This window comes from Acanthaster planci, linkage group LG12 (assembly GCF_054643075.1).
Source record: "Acanthaster planci isolate LZ-2023a linkage group LG12, COTS_SCS, whole genome shotgun sequence".
NCBI lineage: Eukaryota > Metazoa > Echinodermata > Asteroidea > Valvatida > Acanthasteridae > Acanthaster > Acanthaster planci.
In genome coordinates, this window is record NC_141788.1 from 12840389 (window position 1) to 12862286 (window position 21898).

General features: G+C 39.5%; 1 protein-coding gene and 1 long non-coding RNA gene across 3 annotated transcripts in view; one reads left to right on the top strand and one right to left on the bottom strand.

The window, feature by feature from the left end:
* Positions 1 to 21898, bottom strand: part of LOC110988049 (metalloprotease TIKI1-like) — a 72210-nt gene that overhangs the window by 43264 nt on the left and 7048 nt on the right. For both annotated transcript variants that reach the window (XM_022251267.2, XM_022251266.2), the window contains exon 3: positions 1145 to 1472. In XM_022251267.2, the coding sequence (XP_022106959.1) occupies positions 1145 to 1472 (328 nt within the window). The remainder of the gene's footprint in view (positions 1 to 1144; positions 1473 to 21898) is intronic.
* On the top strand, positions 17515 to 19239 carry LOC147797166 (uncharacterized). The gene is made up of 2 exons (XR_015427436.1): positions 17515 to 17779; positions 18118 to 19239. It is a non-coding gene; the product is annotated as an uncharacterized LOC147797166 (long non-coding RNA).

The window sequence follows — 21898 nt, forward strand, 5'->3', positions numbered from 1 at the left end:
GGGTCTTTGCTTGAGACAACTTTAAGCATGATCTGAAATTGTGTAGGGACTAAAGTGCCCTGGAGAAAAACTCTGTACAAAAGAAATGTGATTTTCGGAGAAGAACAAGGAGGAGATGAAACAAATCTTGACAAAAAGAATGGCTTTTTTGTATTTTGCGAAAAAGACAAAACAAAAACAGAACAGAAAAAATGACTTTTCACAAAAAGTGGAAAATCCAAAAAATGAACAAAAAGAATGCCTTTTTGCAAATTTGCAAAAAAGCCCCCCATAAAAAGAACAAAAAGAATGTTTTTTGGTAAAGTTGTGAAAAGCCAAAAACAGAAAAACAAACAATGCTTTTTTCGCAAAGTTGAAAAAAGCCCCCCCCCAAAAAAAAGCTATAAGAAAAGCAATAAGCTGCTTTGCATGCCAGCACAAAAACAATGCCTTTTCCTCACTTTGCAGAAAAGCCAATATGCAAGCAAGGAAATCTTTCCAATCTTCAGCCCTGTCTGCACTTGACTTTTTGGTCAAACTCACAGAGACAATGATTACTTTTCTTATTTTAAGTCCAGTGTGGACATCCCAGGAAGTTCTCCTCTTGGTTACTTGTACTGAATCACACGATCATTTTTACTGGATAATTTCTGCCCAGGAAATATGTCTGAGTTTCATTTCCCAAGACGAAAAATCCAGTGCAGACTGTGAGAGTCGGTAAAAGCATCGAAAGCAGCTGTGTTAGTGCGTACATCCAGCCTGAACTTGCATGTTTTGCCACGGTGTGGCATGTGGTGAATATTTCCAGTACATTTGTTCGTCTTTTGGTCATTGCAGAAATGATTATTGATACAATTCGAAGATTAACTGGTGTTAAGAGTGCACCATTTCTAGATGATAATGAGGACAGTACAGGACGAAAACAAGGATGAAAACAAATGCAGTAAGGTAATGCGAAGTGCCCTCATGACTCATTGTATTGATAGCTTGGTTACTTCTCCCACAGTCTCGGTAAAATTTTCCCGTCGAAAGTCCAAGTGTGGACAGTGCGTGGTTACATTTGACCATTTGTCCTTTTACCACTGGCTTGGTAAAACTGTTGGAAATAAGGTAAGGTGTGAACACAGCTTTTGCCAAATACTGTATACAAAACTGAGAGACTTACCAGCACCAAAAGCAAAGAAGAAACTCTTCTCAGGATACAAATCCAGTATCTCCTTGACTCGGGCAGCCATGCGCCGATTCCTCTTATATATCAATTCTTCTCGAAAATACTCGTCAATTTCCTGGGCCAAGCTAATTTCATATGGCCCCAGTGTAGAGTTGAGTAGGTTTGGCACCTGGGCTGTGTCATGGTTGAAAATGACGGAGTTCAGGTTGCCACAGTTGTAGTGCCAAATAAGGTCCTCTGTTGTGTAATGTCGACGTGCTGTACCAGCGGCCGCACGCATGATCTCTTGCTGCCACAATGTTTGGTTGAGAGCAAAAAGGACCTACGGTATCAGAAAAAGAAAAATTTTGAAAGATCAGAAAAATGCTGTTTTACTATTTTGCCATTTTTTTTTCTTTTTTGGTGTCAAAGCAGTTTTTTCCCAACCCCTCACCCCCCATCCGTAACTGTATGCACACAGTAATGAAACAGTGAGAGTGTAATCCTTCTTGTTTACTTATATAGCTACTTATTGAAGACAGCAAGAACACAATTACTTTAAATGTCATTAAGTTCTGATGTGAAAAATTGAAGAAATATAGTCATTTAAAAATTTTGCTTTTTAAAATTACCTTTTTTTTCTCTTTTGTTTTGCACCAATACCATTGTAAACAATGTATGGCAAACATTTTTGTCATCATTCCCACTTGTCTGCAACAAAGGAGACATTAAAAAACCTGGATCTGCCCCTAGCATAGTATATGTTTTTAGGAACAAATTTATTGATACATGTACATGTACATAAACTGCACATACATGTATGTACATGGACTCATGCACACAAACACAATGTAAACGGTTGTATGGAAATGCCTCACAGCAAATTGTGTGCAGAAAATTTTACCCCATTTCTGTAGTGGAAGATGCTTTTCCACCAGGTTTTAAATTAAATTTGGTCTTGAAAATTAGAGAAAAGGACCTTTGTATTGAAGAGCATAATTGAGGAATATCAGAACAATGTTCCAGCATTCATTCAATGAAAGAGATGTTTTTACCACAGAAATTTGATATTTGGGGGCATAAATTATGAAAAAGTAGTTAAAGGCATACTAAGATCTGATGCAAACGTTACAAAGGTACTGTAAAAGGTATGAAATGTCTTGTAAAAGAAAAGCATTTACAAGAAAAAATTACAGCAGATGAGGGTGAAAAACTGGTTTGTCACGAATCACTCTGCTGTATAAATTGTCATATGTGTGGGTCTCCAATTTATATGGAGTAAACATGAAAACATACTAACAAGGAACTGCTCGGTACACTGCGATGATGGAAACAGATCACAATACATTATGCAATGATGAAAACATTCACAATTCCACATGAAATATTTTCTCAATTTGTTTAACTATTCTGTGTTAGTTTTCAACTTGATGTGAACCCACTCTGTTCCTTTTAATAAAACCCAATGAAACTTACGTAAACAACAAAAGAAAAAACTGTGAGGAAAGTTCTTTTTAAAAATACTATGACTGTTTGGGAGAACACATCTTTCCTGAAACAGTAGAAAGATTTAGGAAAATTCATATATTTTCTAGCGAATGGAATTCAGCATTTTTTGTTTACTACTACACAGACACAGATCATTACATACTACACACATTATCTTCTTAGCCACTCTTTCCCAAGGCCAAAGGAACAGCACATGTAACTTTCAAAACCACAAAACTGCCCTACATATCCAACAAAATAAACTATTTGGGACAGGCTAGAATTGCTCTCTATGTACAGAATTTGAGAGATTAAGTGGCATAGCCTCAGGGTGAACCAATTCAGGAAAAGAAATAACAACCTGGGAGATTTATATAACAGTTGTCCATGAAAGAACTCAATCACAGAAGATGGAGGGCAAATGCGGTTTCCTGGCCAGAGTGTGATAAACTGTATTTGAGAGTTCTAGGTCTCAGAAGCTTCCTGGTGAGCATGCCCACCTGGGAGAGGTCAGCTAGGGTCATGCAGATTAACTGGTTTGCCCCCTTGATTGGGATGTTTTCTGGACAATTCTGCTGTGGGGGTGTAAAGACTTATATGCTGTGGGGTGATCAGAGCCAGCGTTGCTTTTTGATGAACGGTTAGTAATTAATAAATTACCTTCAAGGAAGCAACATGGTTTGGAGCAATATGTAGATTTAATAAATGTTCAAAGAGTCAAAGCTTTAAATACAAATGCTTTACATGACTTCATAAACTTCTTCAAATGAAACGACTATTGAGTGAGATGTTGCATTACAAAATCTGCAATTGTTGAGATCAAAGTTTCAATTCGCATCTCTTTTAAAGGCATAGAAGATGGTCATTCCCTTTTCACCTAGAACATGATATTGAGAGCAACAGTACCTTCAAACAAGCACCACTGGGTGAAATGTTATTTTGCAGTGCTGTAGAACTCATGTCCAAACTTGGACTCCAGTCCAATCTGTAACAGATTTGGGCTATATTTTTCTCAGATGCTACTGGCCTAAAGATTCAAGGACTTGGCCCGAGTCTGGCACAAATCCATCCAATATCAACTGTGGTTATATATCCTCTGCACCCTTCCAGCGTAAATTCAGGAAATAGACATATGACTTAGATAATACCTCCTGAATTCTGTCAAATAATTTTTATGGCAAGAAATGTGACCTGCTTAAGTAGGTTGCACATTTTATCTTTTCATGTAGCCAGATGATTCCAAGAGCTAAGGGTAGACCATTGGGGAAGGAACTTCGGAGGTCACACCTCCTTGCATTTTTTTTGCAATGAAAAGTTTTTTTCGTTATATTTCATCTCTCTTTCAAAAGCTAGTAAAAAGCCTAAAATTGTAACCTCACCCCTTTTCGAGTTTCGAAATACAGTATTTTGGTGTCCCCCAAAAGAAACAAGTTTGGACTCCTGAAATGGATTTACCCTTGCCATTAGGAATGTAATTCTAATTCTAATTAATGCTAAACTTTATGGCAAATATTAGAACTGTGCATGGACTGTTGAAAAAAAAGATGTCAGAGTAGTGCTAACGGAGGACTTGACTGATTGTTCAAGAACACATTGTACTTATCATGTCATGCTGCAGTACCCAGACAACCGGTGCCAGTGAGAAATCCTTGTGCAAGGTGAACCTGCATAGTTTTGCTTCCCTCCTCCAACCAAACAGTGGCCTATCAGGGATCTGGATCATGCATTTAGCATCTATGCACCTGCCCTAAGGAAAAGACTTCAAGTTTTATTTAGGAAGTCTTAATGAATAATTTTAGAACTCTAGCTTGAAACATATTGTAAGCATCATTTTCCCTTGTCAACCGGTCCACACGTTTTTTCAATATACATTGTAGGTTTGATGCCTTATGAACCATTTCGAGATTATGTCAAGACAATGTCAGGAACAACTAGAGGTTTTGTCGGTCTAAAGGACGGAGTAAAGGGCTTTTTGGCATTGTCTTTTTTTATTAAGAAAATTGAGATACTAGCACATTTCCATTTCTCACTTCTTCTGAAAGATCTACCCTGGAGCTACAAATATTGACAAAAAGTAATTCTAGTATTTTCTTTGGTGATGTCACAATGATGAAATACGCACACCCTTTCGGACATTAGAAGATACAAAGAAGAAAGTGTGCACCTATAATATCACTTCACTTTGTCTGTGCCATTTCTTGCAATCTACCAAATTTGCATGCATATCACAAGATATAGGGCTCTAAAGAATGTACTTTTAATGTCACATGATTTCTCACTGGATGATGTCATCCTCACATGAGGTCAATATTTGCCTAAGTCTCTTCCCTTTCAAGATGTAAGGTTTGAACACAATACGACATACAATTATGGAGATATAGTGCTTTGTACATTACATCTTTGATATCAGGTGACTTACATGTACATGTACTACCTGATGGCATCGTCATCACATCAGGTCAATATCTGTCTTAATCACTTCCCTTTCAAGATCTCAGCAATGTTTGAACCCATCAGACATGCAGTCAGTCCTTCCAAGAGTGCACCTTTAATGTCACATGACTTTTAACGGCGATGTCATCACTTAAGGTCAATATTCATCTAAAGCCTTCCCCTTTCAAGATATCTGCAAGGTTTGAACCCACTGGGACATGTACAGTACATGTATATCACAAGATAAGGTGCTTTAAAGTGTGCACCTTAAACGTTATATGACTTGTCCCACGACGACGTCATCATCACATTAAGTCACTGTTTGGCTAAAGCATTCCCCTGTCAAGATATCTACAAGATCTAAATTTAGTCAGACATGTACTTTAGGAGATATAGTACTTTGAAGAGTGTACCTTTAATGTCATGTGACTTGTCAAATGATGACCTCTTCATTAAGGTTAATGTTCATCTCAAGCCCTCCCCTTTCAAAATATCTGCAAAGTTTGAACCCAACGAGTCACTGTCACAAGATACAGTGCTTTAAAGAGTGCACCTTTCATGTCATGCGACTTGTCACATGATGAAGTCATCATCACATCAGTCAGTTTCTGTCTGAAGCACTCCCTTTTCAAGATATCTGCAAGGTTTGAACCCAATTGGACATGTACTTCACGAGATATAGTGTTTGAAGAGTGCACCTTTATTGTCAGGTTATTTTTTACCTCTTGATGTCACTACTATGGAAGTCAGGTCAATGATCATCTAGAACACAACCCTCCCTAGCAACCTGCAAGGTTTCAACCAAATGGATACAAGAAGACATTGTGTTCATCAAGAAAAAGAGCACGAAAGAAGTTTTATCTGATTTAAACTATTTTGTGCTTTAGGCATTCCATACAAATCAGTGCTACATGTTGTATTGACATTTGGTCATTTGGCATTCCATACAAAGTAACCTGACTTCAGCGCCACGTGCTTGTTTTACTGCATGCCCAGAGCATGCCTTGCAATGTGCAATGTCTTTGTTACAGGCAGATGTAACGTGTTCACCTACCTACATGTAGAAGCCAATACACAGTGTATACATGTATGTTCGAATGGAATTCTCGAGTGCCCAAATATCGTAAGGTGTGTTTTTGTCATCGGCGTTTCATCTGTGGGATACAAGTTGACCGGTTACGCACTTGATGCAGCTGACCCCAATGTTTTAGCTATCATTTATTGGACAATTCACGCCTATATTTGTTACGGTTGATTTTTTACCAAATTCTGAAGAATAAAAGGACTCTTTATTATGACTTCCAGTACGATGAGGTCATCCGCACCAAATTTCACACTTGTTAATTGGGTAAAAATCATCATCCACATCAATTTTCAGGCGATTCCGACAAACTTCGCCACAGACATCTAATCAAAATTCATTTTCAAAATTTTTGACTTGTCGCTAGAGAGAATATTACATGTATACCCCAACAGACTAACATCGTTGAAAACAACTTGATACCTACATGTATTACCACTTTTAAACAAAAAGCCCACTTCTGGTTTTGATGGGAAGGAAGGGTCACGTTATCTGACCCACTCGAGATGAATTGAAGAACAAATTTTAACCCTGCCACTTGCTGCAAACAGAATGTTTTGGGAGGCCATGATTAATTTTATATGGATTTTTAAAAATTAACATATTATTCAAATATTCAAAATTTAAAAATAAATCACTTGATGACATCATGACGTGATTAATTTAGTACAATCTTTGTACTATGGTCTGTCCGTGGTGTAACTTTGATGACAATCAAACTGGTAAGTTGCCAAAATTGTGCCTTGAAAATGTGTACAAAGTCAATGGGCTGAAATAAATTTTTAAAAATCAATAATAAATCACTTGATGAATTTATCATGACGTCATTGATCCAGACACATCTATACACAAGGGTTCTTCACTGATGTGAGTTTGATAAGATCCAAAGTTGCTAAGGGATTAAAGTCGATGGTAGAAGAAACGTGTACAAAACAAAGGGTACTTGGGGCAGAAGAAGTCAGAAGAAAAAAAACCAACTGAAGTTATGTCTTTTTTGTAACTTGCGAAAAAGCCAAAGATGCAGCAGAAAAAACAAAACTAAAAGAATGCCTTTTTTTGCAACTTGTGAACAAGGCCCAATAAATGGAACAGAAGTAATGCCTTTTGCCCAAAATTGCAAAAAAGCCAAAGCAGAAGAAAGAGAATGCCTTTTTTGCAATATTGGGAAAAAGCCAATTACTGTAGTGCTAGTAATTGGAAATATCAGTTCTTGTTTTGGTCTTTTTCTTTACCTAGCTAAATTCCATAATATGTGTAATCACTTTATGTCAAATTCATTATTTGTGCCAAAAACTGCCAAATTGTCTGAATGCATTATATTTGATACCTGTAGAAGGACCTGAACTTGGATTTTCAAACCCCAACACAGATTGTTTGGACCTGGTCTCAAAAGGAATGAAATTGACAACAACACAGTTACAAATGGTATCAAAAACTTACTGGTGAGCTACCAATTCAATTTTGTAAGTGACATACATGTATACACTGTACATCAGGTTAATATATTTTCTCTCCTTTGATCAGCCTGCCATCATTGTACAGTAGCAGGAGGTTTACTACATGTACTTTGTGCACATCAGAGCCCTTGCTATGCATCTTAAGTTATATTACAGGGGTACAATGTATGTTTCCCTGAGGACTGGGAACAGCTATCACATATCTACAGGGGCAAAGCAATGACCCTTTACAGGAAGAACTTCTAACTGATGGTACACACCAAAACCTTATCTCTAGTGCATGGAGGAAGGACAGAGGTTTGGCCATTGGCCACAAGGGAACAGCCTGGCATGCAAGGTGGCTGGGCCATGTTTTAGATTTCTTTAGTTTGGGAGATACTTACATGCACATTGGCTGATCTATTAAAATACCAATATCAGTTTCTAAAGAGCTAAGAAGTGGGACTCCTTCCCGCTAATCAGCTGCCAGGAGCTGCTTTTATGCCTTGAAAATCTTTAAAAAGTTGTGCCCTGACCCTACCATTTATTTAATCTATTGTTGATTTGTGTTTTGTGGGATATGGCATTTTATATACTTGAGGGTAGCCTGGCAGCCAAGATGAAGCCAAAGGTGCTATGTGACTCAAACGGGTTAAAAATGGCATATTCCACATCACACCAGTCTCTTATCATTAAGTCTCTTATTATTCATTTTCCTTAAACTGATATCTTGAACAATACCCTGAAATAACAGATGTCAACATTTTATAAACAACAGATGGGGATCTTTTACTAGGATCTGTAAACAACAACCATAATAAGCCACGTGGTGAGTTAAATTTGAATAAAATCTGGTAAACTGAGTTATCCGATTGCATATAAACATAACAATTTGAATTCCCCAGACTGAAGACACTGTTTGCTATACCCTCGTGATTCGGGGCAAACTTTTGCTTAGCAACCCCCATCTCTGGAATGGACTGGTTCCTTTATGCCCTTCTTTTCCATTGAGAACAGTGTATTGTTGCAAGGCGCCTCTTATGTAACTAAGGAAATGCTTGCCCGCAATCACGAGGTATAGCAACAGTGGCTTTAGTATGGAGGATTCCAATTGTTATCTTCATGTGAATTTAAAGAACTCAGTGTACCAGATTTTATTCAAATATAACTCACAAAAGGCTTATTACAGTACATGTACCAGAATAATTTTTATCATGACATGATATTTATCATGACATTCCTTGTCACCGAGGCTTTGATTTAGATAACCAACCAAATAATTAAAAATCACTAATTTATGAACCGTAAAACTTCCAGCAAGGACAAAAGAGACAGGGAAACACAGTCCAATCTTCTAGCTCATTAAATGGATGAGAAGAACACGAATCTACAAAATATTCATTGTAATAAAGCCTATCAGCTTTACAAAGCCTTCAATGGGTAGACTTTGTGGTAAAATCATTTGTGTAACCCTATGGAGCTATGGTTAAACTGAAAGACAAAATACTGGAGCCTGACCCTACAATTGTGGTGGGTCTCATTTAGTAACGGAATGAACTGTATGATGTGGCACCGAGATGCTGAAATGGAGGGCACAGTTCCTGTATGCTTAGACAAACAATGCAACAGAGAAGAAACCTGAACAGTTCCTTCTACTATTAATTTAATGACCCATGCTAAACTTGTTTCAAGCTGGAATATCTAAATAACACATATTAATCAAGATGTGAAAATTGTGAAAATATTTAGGAAAAGTGGCAAAATTATACATGCTCATCAATTATGGATACTTTCCAACATAAACAATAGTGACCAAAAATCAACAAATTGAATTTGGACATTTTCAGACCCTTTCAGAAATTTTAAAAAAACGGGGGCAAATTTTTCCTGTTTTGATCAGGTGACCATAAAGCCACTGGACCTAAAGATTTCCTCAGATACTCAGACTTTGTTGAAAACCAAACCACACTATGTTGACAAGTAATATGCTTAAGTGTGGAGCTATTATAGACAAGGAGTAAGCACACACAGAGATCAAAAGGGTTAATGAGGCCACTGCCAGTACTGCAAGTGCTGCAAGGACAGAACAAATTACGCATCACTTACGGGCTATAAGGAATGCTCGGAATAGCATCTGCGAATGACTGTGGGTACCGCGCATGCGTGTCTGTAACACTTACGCATGTTAAACATGGCCACCATGAGATGGAAACCACCGTCATCAGAGACTTAAATTTCGATAATTTTAGTGATTGTTCTGATATTCCAATGATAATGAAAGTCTGGTTAAGTCTTTACATCCCCAAAACATCTCTCTTAAAAATAAACTGAATAACTATACCACAAATTCTCCAAAAATATGCGACAAGAAAACTGAAAGAATGTACATGTAGCTGGTCCAGAGGAAAATAAAAAACACACAAAAACATGGAAAGATTCATTTTGTCAAATGCATTTCTGCGGCATGTTTCCACCTTCTTTTAACCGTAGGAACCACTCGGATTGTGACTTTTGATATAAATATGGCAGTTCATATTTTGGGTAATTGTTCTCTTCTGCTGGAACTGCAAAATGTCATAACTGACTTTAAAAACGTCTGACTTCTGCCAAATAACCAACTACCAATTCAGCATTTTCGAGCACATCTGTGGGGATCACTCGCTGACTCCTGAGGACTACTGAAGAGAACTGTGCATCTTCTTTGTGCATCTTTTCCACCATTTATTTACTCTAGTATGCCGAAGTGAAACACAGCGAGTCTGAGGGCTACCAGCTACCTGGCGGTGGCGATTACTGAGTACAAAGAACGTCTAGGGTCTTCAACACTGGGGCCAGTAACCACACTTTGTCTATGGAGCCGACCGGAGCAGTTAATCATATTACGGTTTGCAGGGACTTCATTCTAACTCCTTGTGTTTAATAGCTCCATGGCTCAAGCAATACATTGCTTACATTCATGTTGCAACTTTGGCCAAACTGTTGAACATACATGTACTAGAGTTTAGTGAAATGCCATGGGATTTCAAAGGCAAAGACTTACCTAAATGTGTAAAGGGACAAACCACAGTAATACAATGCTGGCTTTTAAAATCCTTGTAAATGTTTATCCTTTTGACACATTTATTTTCCCATATTTAACATGGGGTTTTATTACAATGTAAAGGAAGGAAAAAATCAGACGGAAACTACAGCTACACATTTGGTCAATTGGTTAGCACTGTACACATGGAATAGTTTACATTTGAACTACCAGACCTATCAACTCTTTTGTAAAATCTCGTTACACATTTTGCAACAGGCTGCAACTCTCATTCATAATCTGACAATGATAATTATTTTTCATGTGAATGGTTCTCTCCCTACTGATAAATGACATCCACTACTGATAGCCAGCAATGCAACTGTGCCCTAAGGTCTGCTTCCATATCATTGACCAGCAGTTTGTAGTAGAATCACCAAGCAAGCATTGAGTCCTAGTCTCCAGCCTTTGTGCCCTTCAGTCTCGCGTCAATTGCTCCAAGTTGTTCACAAAATTAATCAACTTGATCCAGGTAGGATTACTGCATGTGTGCACACCTGAACTTCTGTGGTTTTTGTTTGACATAATTAATTAATAATTAATAAATTTTTTTTCAGCAACGGTTCATATGAAAGGCAAACCTGGCTTTTTTCAATCACACAAATATATGAATCAATCATGCATGAGTCCAAGTCTGAGTCCTTTTTCCAATGTGACTTACATGGAATTACCACATGTACTTTGCTTCAGGGAAATGAATAATTTTTCATAACAGGTTTTGCCCGTACACTGATGGATGCGTCTAGAAAATGGACTCCAAAGAGCAGAAATCACAAATTGTGTGACCGAAACTTTGGAAGATTGTAGCCATGAGTGGAAGATGCCATTGTTTGTGAACATGTGAACATTAGAAGTGGTTCTTGTTTTAAAACTGCATTGTACCGGGGTGTTGAATTCCATAGCTCACAAACAACTGGCATTTCTGCAGTGGCTGGAGATGGTCCTAAAAGTAAGAAGCTACATGTATTACAGTGATTATAATGTACATGTACAATTGTGTGTGTTATTGCAACTGATTTTATGGTTTGTTCATCAACAATTAATCTGCCAGGCGGTACAACTGAATATTCAAATATTCAACCGCATTGAAGGTCGAATATTTGAATAGTCAATCATTGGAATCGACTCAGCCCTATAAACTTACTGGGGTCGGCTGACCAGTCTGAGTCAGATAGCAGCAGGTACTGCATTCTATTACAAGATTTACTTTGAGTCAGGGAGATGCTCGTTTTCACAATGAGTTGTCCAAGAGCTTGCCAAAACATTCACAAGTTTACTGTAGATGATCCAAACTATCCATCTTTCAGGCAACACTGTTTCACAGAGCAAGTGGCTGGTCCAACTATGGTTACATATGGTTGTTGCTCGAACTTGCCCTATAATTAGTGGTATCACATCAAAGAAGGAGGTACATGTATAGGTACATGCATCTCTACAGCAGAAGTTCACACACTCCAGGTGCCCCCTATTTGAAATATACACAGTATACATGTACATGTATGTCCAAGTTACAGTTAATTTGCTTTTGTAATAATGTTCACCCCGGGTGCCCCTTTTGAAATATGTACACAGTATATGTCCCAATTACAGTTAATTTGCTTTGATGTTCACCCCTTGAAATAATTGCATGCACCCCCAGGTGCTTCCTCTGAGATCTGTTTGTTAGCCACTGCCTCTTTAAGTGTAATATCCACAAGACACAAGGGATAATAACTGCATTCAGACAAAAGCTTAGCTATTCCTATTGGTCAAGAGACCACAACATGACAAGTCTGGAACGGTTGCTAATGCACACGTGGCTGTCAAAAACACTATACCGCTGTCACATGAATTTAAGACTCCTATGAAATCTGGTCTCTTTTCCCTCGTATTGGGTGAATGTTCAAAAAACTTGTGCAATACTTCCAATGATTCCGCATTTTGAGAGCTCAAATTCACACTACAGTGGCTCGTTATGTTCTTCACCATAACACACAGTTTGCACCACTCATTTAACATTACTCATGACAGGCATGTGCCATATTGTGGCTAGAGGAGTGTTTAAGAAAATGAAATGAAAATGTTGAACAAATCTGTTGGAAACGTTTAATTTTTAAAAACTCTTTTTGACTTTCTGACCCATGGGTCCATTAGTTTATGAATGGATACTGATAACATCCCAAGCATCACCATTATCAGTGTCCATTCTATTGAGCCAGTTTTAAATAAAAGTTTAACACTGCTGAGGTCATACACTGTATTTATTGCCTTGGGCTATGTCTGAACAAGTTGTCTTTCAAAATGTTAATCTAAGATCAGAGGTCTGCAAGCTACAATCCAGGACAAGATTTTTGGGACACTTGGCAATAGCCATACTTCTGCAGCCCCTTCCCCTACTCCCCGGTCACTGTTGTCATGTCCAGCTAGAGCGCAGACTGCGCACATAGACAAAACATTGAAAGGGGTCTGGGGTTGGAGGCCCAACAAGATTTGTCCAGGATTATAGGTCTAGATCTTTGCTCACTGAAAACACATAAGGATTTGCAAACAACAGATGTAGCCGCAGCTCTGAAAGCCCAATTCCAACACAGCCTTAGTAATGGTATACATGTAATAACATGTATCCACAAGTTATAATTCATGCACTCATTCTTATATAAACTAAACTGTTGACGGCTCCACTTTTTTAAGTTCAACTAATAATAATATTTTGAAGCACATCAGATGACACCCAAAGTGACAGAGATGACACCCAAAGTGACAGGAATGCCATTATCTGCTGATGAGTCAGATCAGTTGTAATAAAACTTATGTCAACATAATTCTTGCACATGCTGGGGTCTCAGCTGTGTCCTACTTCTGAAAATTCTGCAAATTGCTGCCTCTTAATTGAAACATTATTTGGGGTTTGGAAATGGGGCTTGAAAGAAAAAATTTCTTTTATTTGCTACATCTTGACTTTCCCCTATTTTTGCTCTCTTTCTTTCTCTTAATTACTTTTTCAATTTCATTTCAAGTAACCACTAGGAATAATATTCATTCTCTCAAGAATATTACCCCAAAGTAGTGATGGGCCTAAACATACATTGGGTAACATACATGTAAACAGAACTTTTGTTCCATTTCTGTAGAAGGAAGCTTTAACAGCAAGCCCTGAGACCCATACCTCAGTGAGAAAAATCTTTTAAAAAAGGTTCACATTATATCAGGATCCACATTTTTGACCACGCTCTCGACTTTAGTTATAGCAAATGTAAACCAAAGTTGCCATTTATTTTTTGAGTCCAATGTTCAACAATGACCATGAGGTCACAGTGTTAATATATTAATTTTCTAGAAAATTTAAGTGGGTTATCTTTTTTACAAAGCCTGTAGATTAAACTTTTACTCTTTGCTTGGATTTTCCATGCAGAGAGATACACGGTGAAAAAAGGTTCGATGCACTATGTGTATGTGCGAAGTTAGTGCCATCATGAGTCTTTGCCAGTTATATTTGTGGAAAAACAAGTACAATTTATAAAATCAAACTCACCAATGAAAACAGAGTCTAGATCGTGTTTGCACGAGATTGGTAGTTTAAGCCTAGGTCTCAATGTCACAATTTTGGCCCCCATAGCCCTGATTACCCACAGGTGTGTTGACTGTGTTCCTCTTAATGAGTCAGGCATACAGCTCCCCAGTTACTACTACTTCTAGCTACCGATGATTATTCAATGGTGAAACTGCCAATTGATGTTAATAATGGCATTTGTACAAATGTGAAGCAGTTTCACCAAGTTGAGCCAAACCATGTTGCGCTCTAGTACGATGTAGGGCTGTCCCAAATATCTGAGTATTCAATTGATTATCGAATATTCGAATATTATTTTCCAAAATTGAATAATTGAATGCAAAATTTGTGAAAAGGGAGAATTTACTTTTGTTTTAAATGAGAAAAACTGCACTCTGGAGGCTTGTTTTGAGCAGATTCAAATGAAAACAGACAGAAATCTTCTGATTCAAAAGTAAATTATTCATTAGAAATTTTAATTTAAATGGATTAGAAATTTTCAAAATGGCAAAAAGTATTGCTTGGAACTCTTAAATCTTGATAAATCGTGGCTGGAGTGATTATAATGTACAATTGTGTGCATTATTGGAACTGATTTTGTCAACGGTATGTTCATCAACTATCAGCTGGTTAATACGACTGAATGTTCGGATATTCATTTGAATTGAAGGTTGAATATTCGAATAGTGAGTTATTCCAAATGACTCAGCCCAAGTATGATGTAGACAGTTCCACCCCACTAGAGTCAGGAATACTATGGCAAATATTCATTTGAATTGAAGGTTGAATATTCGAATAGTGAGTTATTCCAATTGACTCAGCCCAAGTACAATGTAGACAGTTCCAGCCCACTAGAGTCAGGAATACTATGGCAACAGACAGTTGTTCATGTTTCACAATTATAGTAGGATTAATGAAGATTCATCACCAGCATTATCGGCCTGTATGTAGCAAACATCACAAGAAGTAGTAGGTGTAGGCTTAAATTTTGGATTGAATTGTCATGTAAATTCCACGATTTCACACAGTCGTTCTTACAGTTCTAGAAGTAACATAGCCATACGAATGTTACGATTGCTAGGATTGCCCCACGTTTTGATAAAAACTGTCACTGTGCCTGTACCAGGATAGTTTCGAACATACTGAAAGCTTTCCTGGCCCTTCCCAACCTATCACTACCAGGGCCAACAGAACTCCAGACGGTGTTTCCAGATTCACACAGATGCCGTTACATGCTTCACAAGGGACTACTGGGGCAAATATTGTGACAGCATGACTTAGGCTTTGCCCAATCTTGAATCTCTTTTCTTTCAGTGTTGTCCAACTTAAACAGTATGATCTCACCAAGTGGAGATCATCCTGAAGATACCAAAATTTTCACTCCGGCTAATACCCAGGATGATGCATATAAGTTACAGCACGACAATGAAGAGCTCCACATGTGGTCTCGAAACTGGCTGTTTAAGTCCAATGCAGGGACCCAGAAGTTGACTACTACAAGGAATGAAACTAGATCTTGATCAGGAAATAGATTTTGGAGTGTTTATCACCAACAACTGCAAGTCAAGTGTCCAATGTGCAGCACAGAAAGCAATGTGCAGTTTAAGATAGTCCAGGTTGGACGTTGTCATTTCATTACGCCTGACGTGCAGGGTATAAAAGTTGTGTACAAAACGACCATAAATTTGGTACTATTTTGTTCTTGGTTTACCTTGTTGAAAAAAATAATTTTTCACTTTTACAAGTTCTTCGAGGCCTTATCTATCCGTCTAGGGGTTTAGGAATTTCAAAACGAACCATGGACTGCAAAATCGAGGAAAATACGTGAGAGACAACGTTACTTTTGTAGACGTAATTCATCCGTTCTCGAGCTGTAAAGGGCCTGCACGTGGAATCCGAGCTGCGTGTAAGCACTACGCGTGCGCGATTTCCAGCGAAAAGGCCTGTTGCACGCCTGCTACGCGGAGGCCGTGACTGGTACCCGGCTTTAACCCGCGTGCAGTCGAGACGATACAAAATGCAGTTCTGTTTTTGTCAGATCGGGGCTTCTGATTGACATTGACCAATTAACCCACTATTGGTTACCCCTAAAATGTTCATATTTTGTTCTGCTTTAAATTTCGGTTTAAAAACATAAAATTGCGACACAAGCTGCTATTTTATAAGAATAACCTCGGTTGGCGTAGAAGGCTTTGCATTTGCAGGGTTCTTGTAGTACGGCAAGAAGTTCCTCAACGATCTCTCTTTGAAAGTGTTTAACATGTTTAATTTGTTCGTAGAGTTTTATTGGTTAAAGGTGTACAAATACACAATATTGTAGAGATCCGATTTTTATTAAAATGAAACAGTTACTTATCTTGATAATTGAGGAATAAAAAGAGGATTACACCGCGGGCATGATGATCGTGATGAACAGGCGAGAGCGATGCTATACTGATGGGGAACACCGTATCAGTGCAGGGGCAGTACTGGCGTGCACACGTGCGGTAAGTAACGATCACGCACAAATCGTGTTGTTGATCTGCCTCTCCTTTTTTTATTCGTAGACTACACATACAATAAGCAGACTGAATTGGTAATTGGCAGTGACGAGTTGGATTTTAGAGCAATGGACAAATAGCTAGACTGTGTCGAAGTCTTTAAACCTCAAGGTAGGTGATTTTTCGTTTTTAAATTCAGGCCCAAGAGATTGTTAATCGCCGTTTTTGACTCTCATATCAGTCTAGTTTATTAAAAAAATATCTAGCCAGCGCTTTCTGGAAATTTCTCCATCTCTAAAAAAAACGTATTCAGTATAACTTTTAAAATGGAACAAATCAACAGATATTAGTAAATTGCTCGCAACAGATGCTGGATAATTAATACCATCTCCCCTCGACATGTAACTGCCGGGTCCGTCAACTTCTATCGAATTTTGTGGACAGCTTTTGTCTGTCTATTTTAAGTTCACCTATTAACAAATAAAATACATGCTCAAAAATGGCCGTGCAAATCGCCGTGCAGGTAACCAGGCCAACTGTCACCAACGCACGCCACAGCCTCGTATACCCAGCAAGAAATGAGACCGAGGGGTACCCCCCCAACATGCCCAATCCCTATACACATTCCAGACTATTGTTACTTAACACATCCCCCTCCAAGATGTCTGAAAGGAATTCCCCAGATTCCTGCGAGACAATGACCAACACAAAGCAGGGGGGGTTCTCTCCGTCTCATACCTTGCTGCATATGTAGCCTCGCCCCCGGCCCGATGTTGTGTGTACTCGGCATGGAGATCAATGGTACTCGTGGCTGAGAAACACCGTTCCGTTAAGCAGTGAGCGTTTTCGAAACCTGATTCGTTTAGACTTCACTGAGTTTCGCTGGTTTCTGTCAGAACATGTAGTTTCGATGTGCGTGTACGCGGTTCGGGGCGCGCACTTTACGAATTGCATGCACTGGAGAACGGCTGAAAAGTCCACAACAATGGCAAGAATTAACGTTACGTCCGACTTGATTTTCCCGTTTTTGTCTTTGGTGGTGATGTGTCGAATTTCTTAACCCACCGGATGTGGAGATAAGGACGCATGGGAGTTACAGGCGTGAAATTGGCTCCTTGGTAAAGGTAGAAGTGTTGCAAATTTTAGTTACAAAATTTTTCGCCCAATTTTCGACATTTCGTATCCAGGACTCCCCGTAACGCAGTACGGTCAGGGAGTCAACCTAGACTAGTCTCCCATCTACGTCACAAATGACAAAAATACCAACTCCTTTAAGATTGAGCTTGACAGGCACTGGAAAGAAATGAGGTTTATAAAGGTCACAGCCTACTCAATTACTCCAAGTGTAAATAAAGATGGCACGCAAGATTATCCCACCGTGGGGAGCTGGTAAGATATCTCCTTGTTCTTCATCTTCATAGTATGACAAATGTGTGCAAATGTGTCTTGGTACAAACGACAGGTCGAGGGATTTTCTCAGGACGAGACAGCTCACTGATTTCCCCGAACGAGTGCGCCGGGCGTACGGTGCAAGAACTGCATATCGAGTACCGGCCGTGTGTACTGTGTCCATAAACCTATTACCTGTCAATCGTAGGCGCCTTACTACGAAAGACCCACTTACAGTACATGTACATGGCTCGCTGCACTCTTGTATGGCGTGTTCAACGTGTATAGAACAGGTACGTTCTCCAGAGATTCAACACAAAGGAAACAATTATTCGCATATTTTCATCAGGAAAATTACTGACATATCAGTTTCAGAGTCAGAGCAGAATTTCTGCACAAACTCTTTAGGGGAGAGGGTAACTTTTTGGGGGGGGGGGGCATTTAGGAATTTCTTCATGTACCTAAACCTTCCGGTGGCAGATCAGCATCATGCATCGTTCCCTCATGAAAAGGAAACTCAACTATAGATAGAAAGATGGACGGGGCAATCCTTGTGCAAGATTTGTTGGGGTATTAATTTCCCGTCATTTCACTGGTATTCCATTTAGTCCGTGGCAGAACGGGGGGATTGCAAGTTGCAACCCCCAACCCCCCGGGCGGCGGGGCCCCTCTAGATCCACCTCTGCCCTTTATGATTCATGCACCTTTAGTAAGGAGTATAAGACCTTCAGACGCCTTGTGGAAAGAAACGAGATAATCGTGACTTCACGTGTCTTTAGTACAGTCGTTTTTCCAGATCACAAAAATTATTCTGTAGTCCACCTTGTGTGTTGGAGATATTTAAACAATTATTTTCAAACCTAAGCTTTTAATTTGGACTTACAGGATCGACGAAAATAACGACGACACTTTTCCTAGTTCTGGATCGGTTTAACCAGTTCCGGATCACGACAAAAACTTCTCTAAGAATAACACTACAATAAAAACAGCGGCGTATCCAGCTTTCAGGGTGTAGGGGGATTCAGAAGCGAATGCAGCTTCAGGCTCATTCAACATAATGTTGGGGGAGGAAAAAATCGAAAGCCTTAGGCCTACTCACTGTCCCAACATCCTTGTCTTCCCACCCTGGCGTTGTTTTCTTAGGATTTTGTTGCTAATATCTGATAAATAAATATACCGATTACTTTCTTTCGTACTCACCTGTGAAGAATAAAATTGTTTTTTAAAAAAGCAAGTTCTCCCCACCTCCCCGCTGGATGGATGAATAGTAACCATATGAGAATTCCACTTTTCAAACAGAACCACTGTAACAAGTTGACTTTCTAACGAAGATTTCTTAATTTAATTCCAATGAATTAAAAAGTAGAGCTTGCATAAATTTGGACTCAGCTGTATACACAGCGAGTTATCAACAATACTGCCTATCCCCGCGCCCAAATTGATGAACGCGTTTCGTCACATACAAAATCTGGCCAATTTCTTTTGTAAAAAATTTCTGAGAACATATTTTGTATAACGAGAAGCTTACATTTAACCTTTCACACAGAACACAAAAGCGATCCGAAATTCGGAAAACCGACTGCACTTGACTGTCAAAACGTATAAGATGTCCATGTAACTCCGGATTGGCTCATCGCCGACGAAGAGCAACAATAAACGGCATAGCTTTTAGTGTTACATTATGAGACCTCACTCGCTCTGATATGCCGTAGCCGGACGCGCTTTAAAAGTTTGTATCATTCGTTTCCGAGAAAGAATCGGACGATCCCTGAACTAATGTTGGACGCGGCCTGTCTTCAGAATCACCGTAACTTCCCGTGTCGATTCCCCAGGAAATGAATAACATCATACTTTATTCAGCACACACTTCTTCGGAGAGAGAAAAGAGGGGGAGAGAGATGGGGGGAGGGAAAGGGAAGAAGGAGAAAATCATGATTCGAGGTTTATAATCCATTAATCTTTATTAAAGGCGCACGTGGCACCCTGGTGGCAACACGAAACCAAGTGCGAGTGGCGAAGCCACGAGCGCCTTTACAATCTCCTGGAGAAGGTGTGTGCATTTCTTTATATTTCTCTACCGATTTGGTAGAGAACTTTCATAGATAATGCATTACATGTTGTGGATACTGACCGTAAAAATGTTGCATCCGCACGCACGCACTTCGACTATTTGATCAACACGCGCTAACTTATCATGAGGATAGCCCTGGGGAAAGTTGTTAACCAAGCAGGTTGTACACTAAAATGCGCGCCCATAGAAGACGGTGCAAAAAACGGGACAGAAATAGCGCAGCCTGGTGACTATCAGGAGGAGGCTGCCCCCACCCCGTTTTTCACCAGAAAATCAATACATGTATTATGGCCAGAAGTTCAGTGTTCTTTTCAGTTTCTAGGAATTAGCCACGCGAATGTTGTTTTATTCGCCCTTCCCCGAAGACACCCCATAGTAGTAAAACTACACGCCCAGCTCTGAACGTAGCCACCTCTAGGCAAAAGAGGCCAATAGGCCAACAGGTTCGAGGTTTTTGTGAACGAAATACCCCGATTTGGAAGCAACCAGTCCACAATTCCCGATTTATATCTCTATGATTGCTCCCGATTATGGCACCCCCTATTGTAAATATCCCGTGGAATCATAAAATATTTCAATGAGCTCGCGCGTAGAAATCTAGCCATTTAGTAGAATTCACGATGCGTAATCTGTTGTGTGCGCCTTCTTTCATCAAGATTACCCACGGCTTGTTGAGAATCAACATGGCGCGGCTAGATCGTACCCATAGTAACGAGGCTGCGTTACGTATCTTTCATGGCCGGTCCCCATCCCTATGGGTGCAGAATTTCTGGCCAGCTCATCAGCATTAATAGTGCCCCCACCGTATCTTTTGAAAAAAGGAGATTGGTTGACCCCCATAATGGTTAGATTGTGCAAATCGTTGTCAGGATCAACTCTCTGGGTCTGAGCTTTCATATGAGAGCGGAACGGCTAAAAATGGTCTTAGGTGCCCAAGAAAGTTCAACCCCACTTGAAAAATGGCTGCAATCAGACTTCGGAAAAATCACATTTTGGGAGGGGGGTGATTTTGTTTTGTGGGAATAATTAACAATAAATTGAAAGATTAGGGACCAGACAATAATGTCATTTGAGCTTCAGAAATCTCAGGGATGTTGTTGGTGTGCATGTTATTGGGCCCTGAACAGTGCCGATTTTACACTGTTTTCAATGGGGCTTGAATAAGTGGACTGTACCCCTATTGTGTAGGTTCAGGGGCAACCTACGTACCTATGGGTACGATCTTGACTTTACGTTTATTCATCCCGAATAGCCAGTCAGCGTCATTTTTTGTATTTACACGACCGGGGATACTGAAGGAATGCGTACACAGCCCATGAAGTCGAGGTTACATAGAGTTATATAAAAATGTAGGGTCCCAACCTCGTTTCCATGGGTAAGTTCTTGCCGCGCTATGTTGATTCCCACCATTCCTTGTGAGCTGACGCCTGGTATAGTATTATTTAAAATATCCTACTATTTTCGAAATTTAGATTAGGACTTTATTCAGTGTGTTTACGCACGACGCAGATTTACTCGTGTGTTACGTGCAGGATAATACGTGGGCGCGAGCGTACAGCTTTTGAAATACGCGTGCAATTGACTTCAACACAACTAGGGCTAGTGAAGGAACGCGCACAAAGCCCACGGAGTCGAGGTTGGGCCATCGCAGTCATCCTACGCGAGCTCGCGCGCGTGCTTGGTTCCCGAATGGCCTTGCTTTTTTGAACCACTGAACTGGCTCAAGGTCATACTTGCTTCTGCGGATGATTTAACCCTAACTAAGGGTGGTTCCAAGCGTACT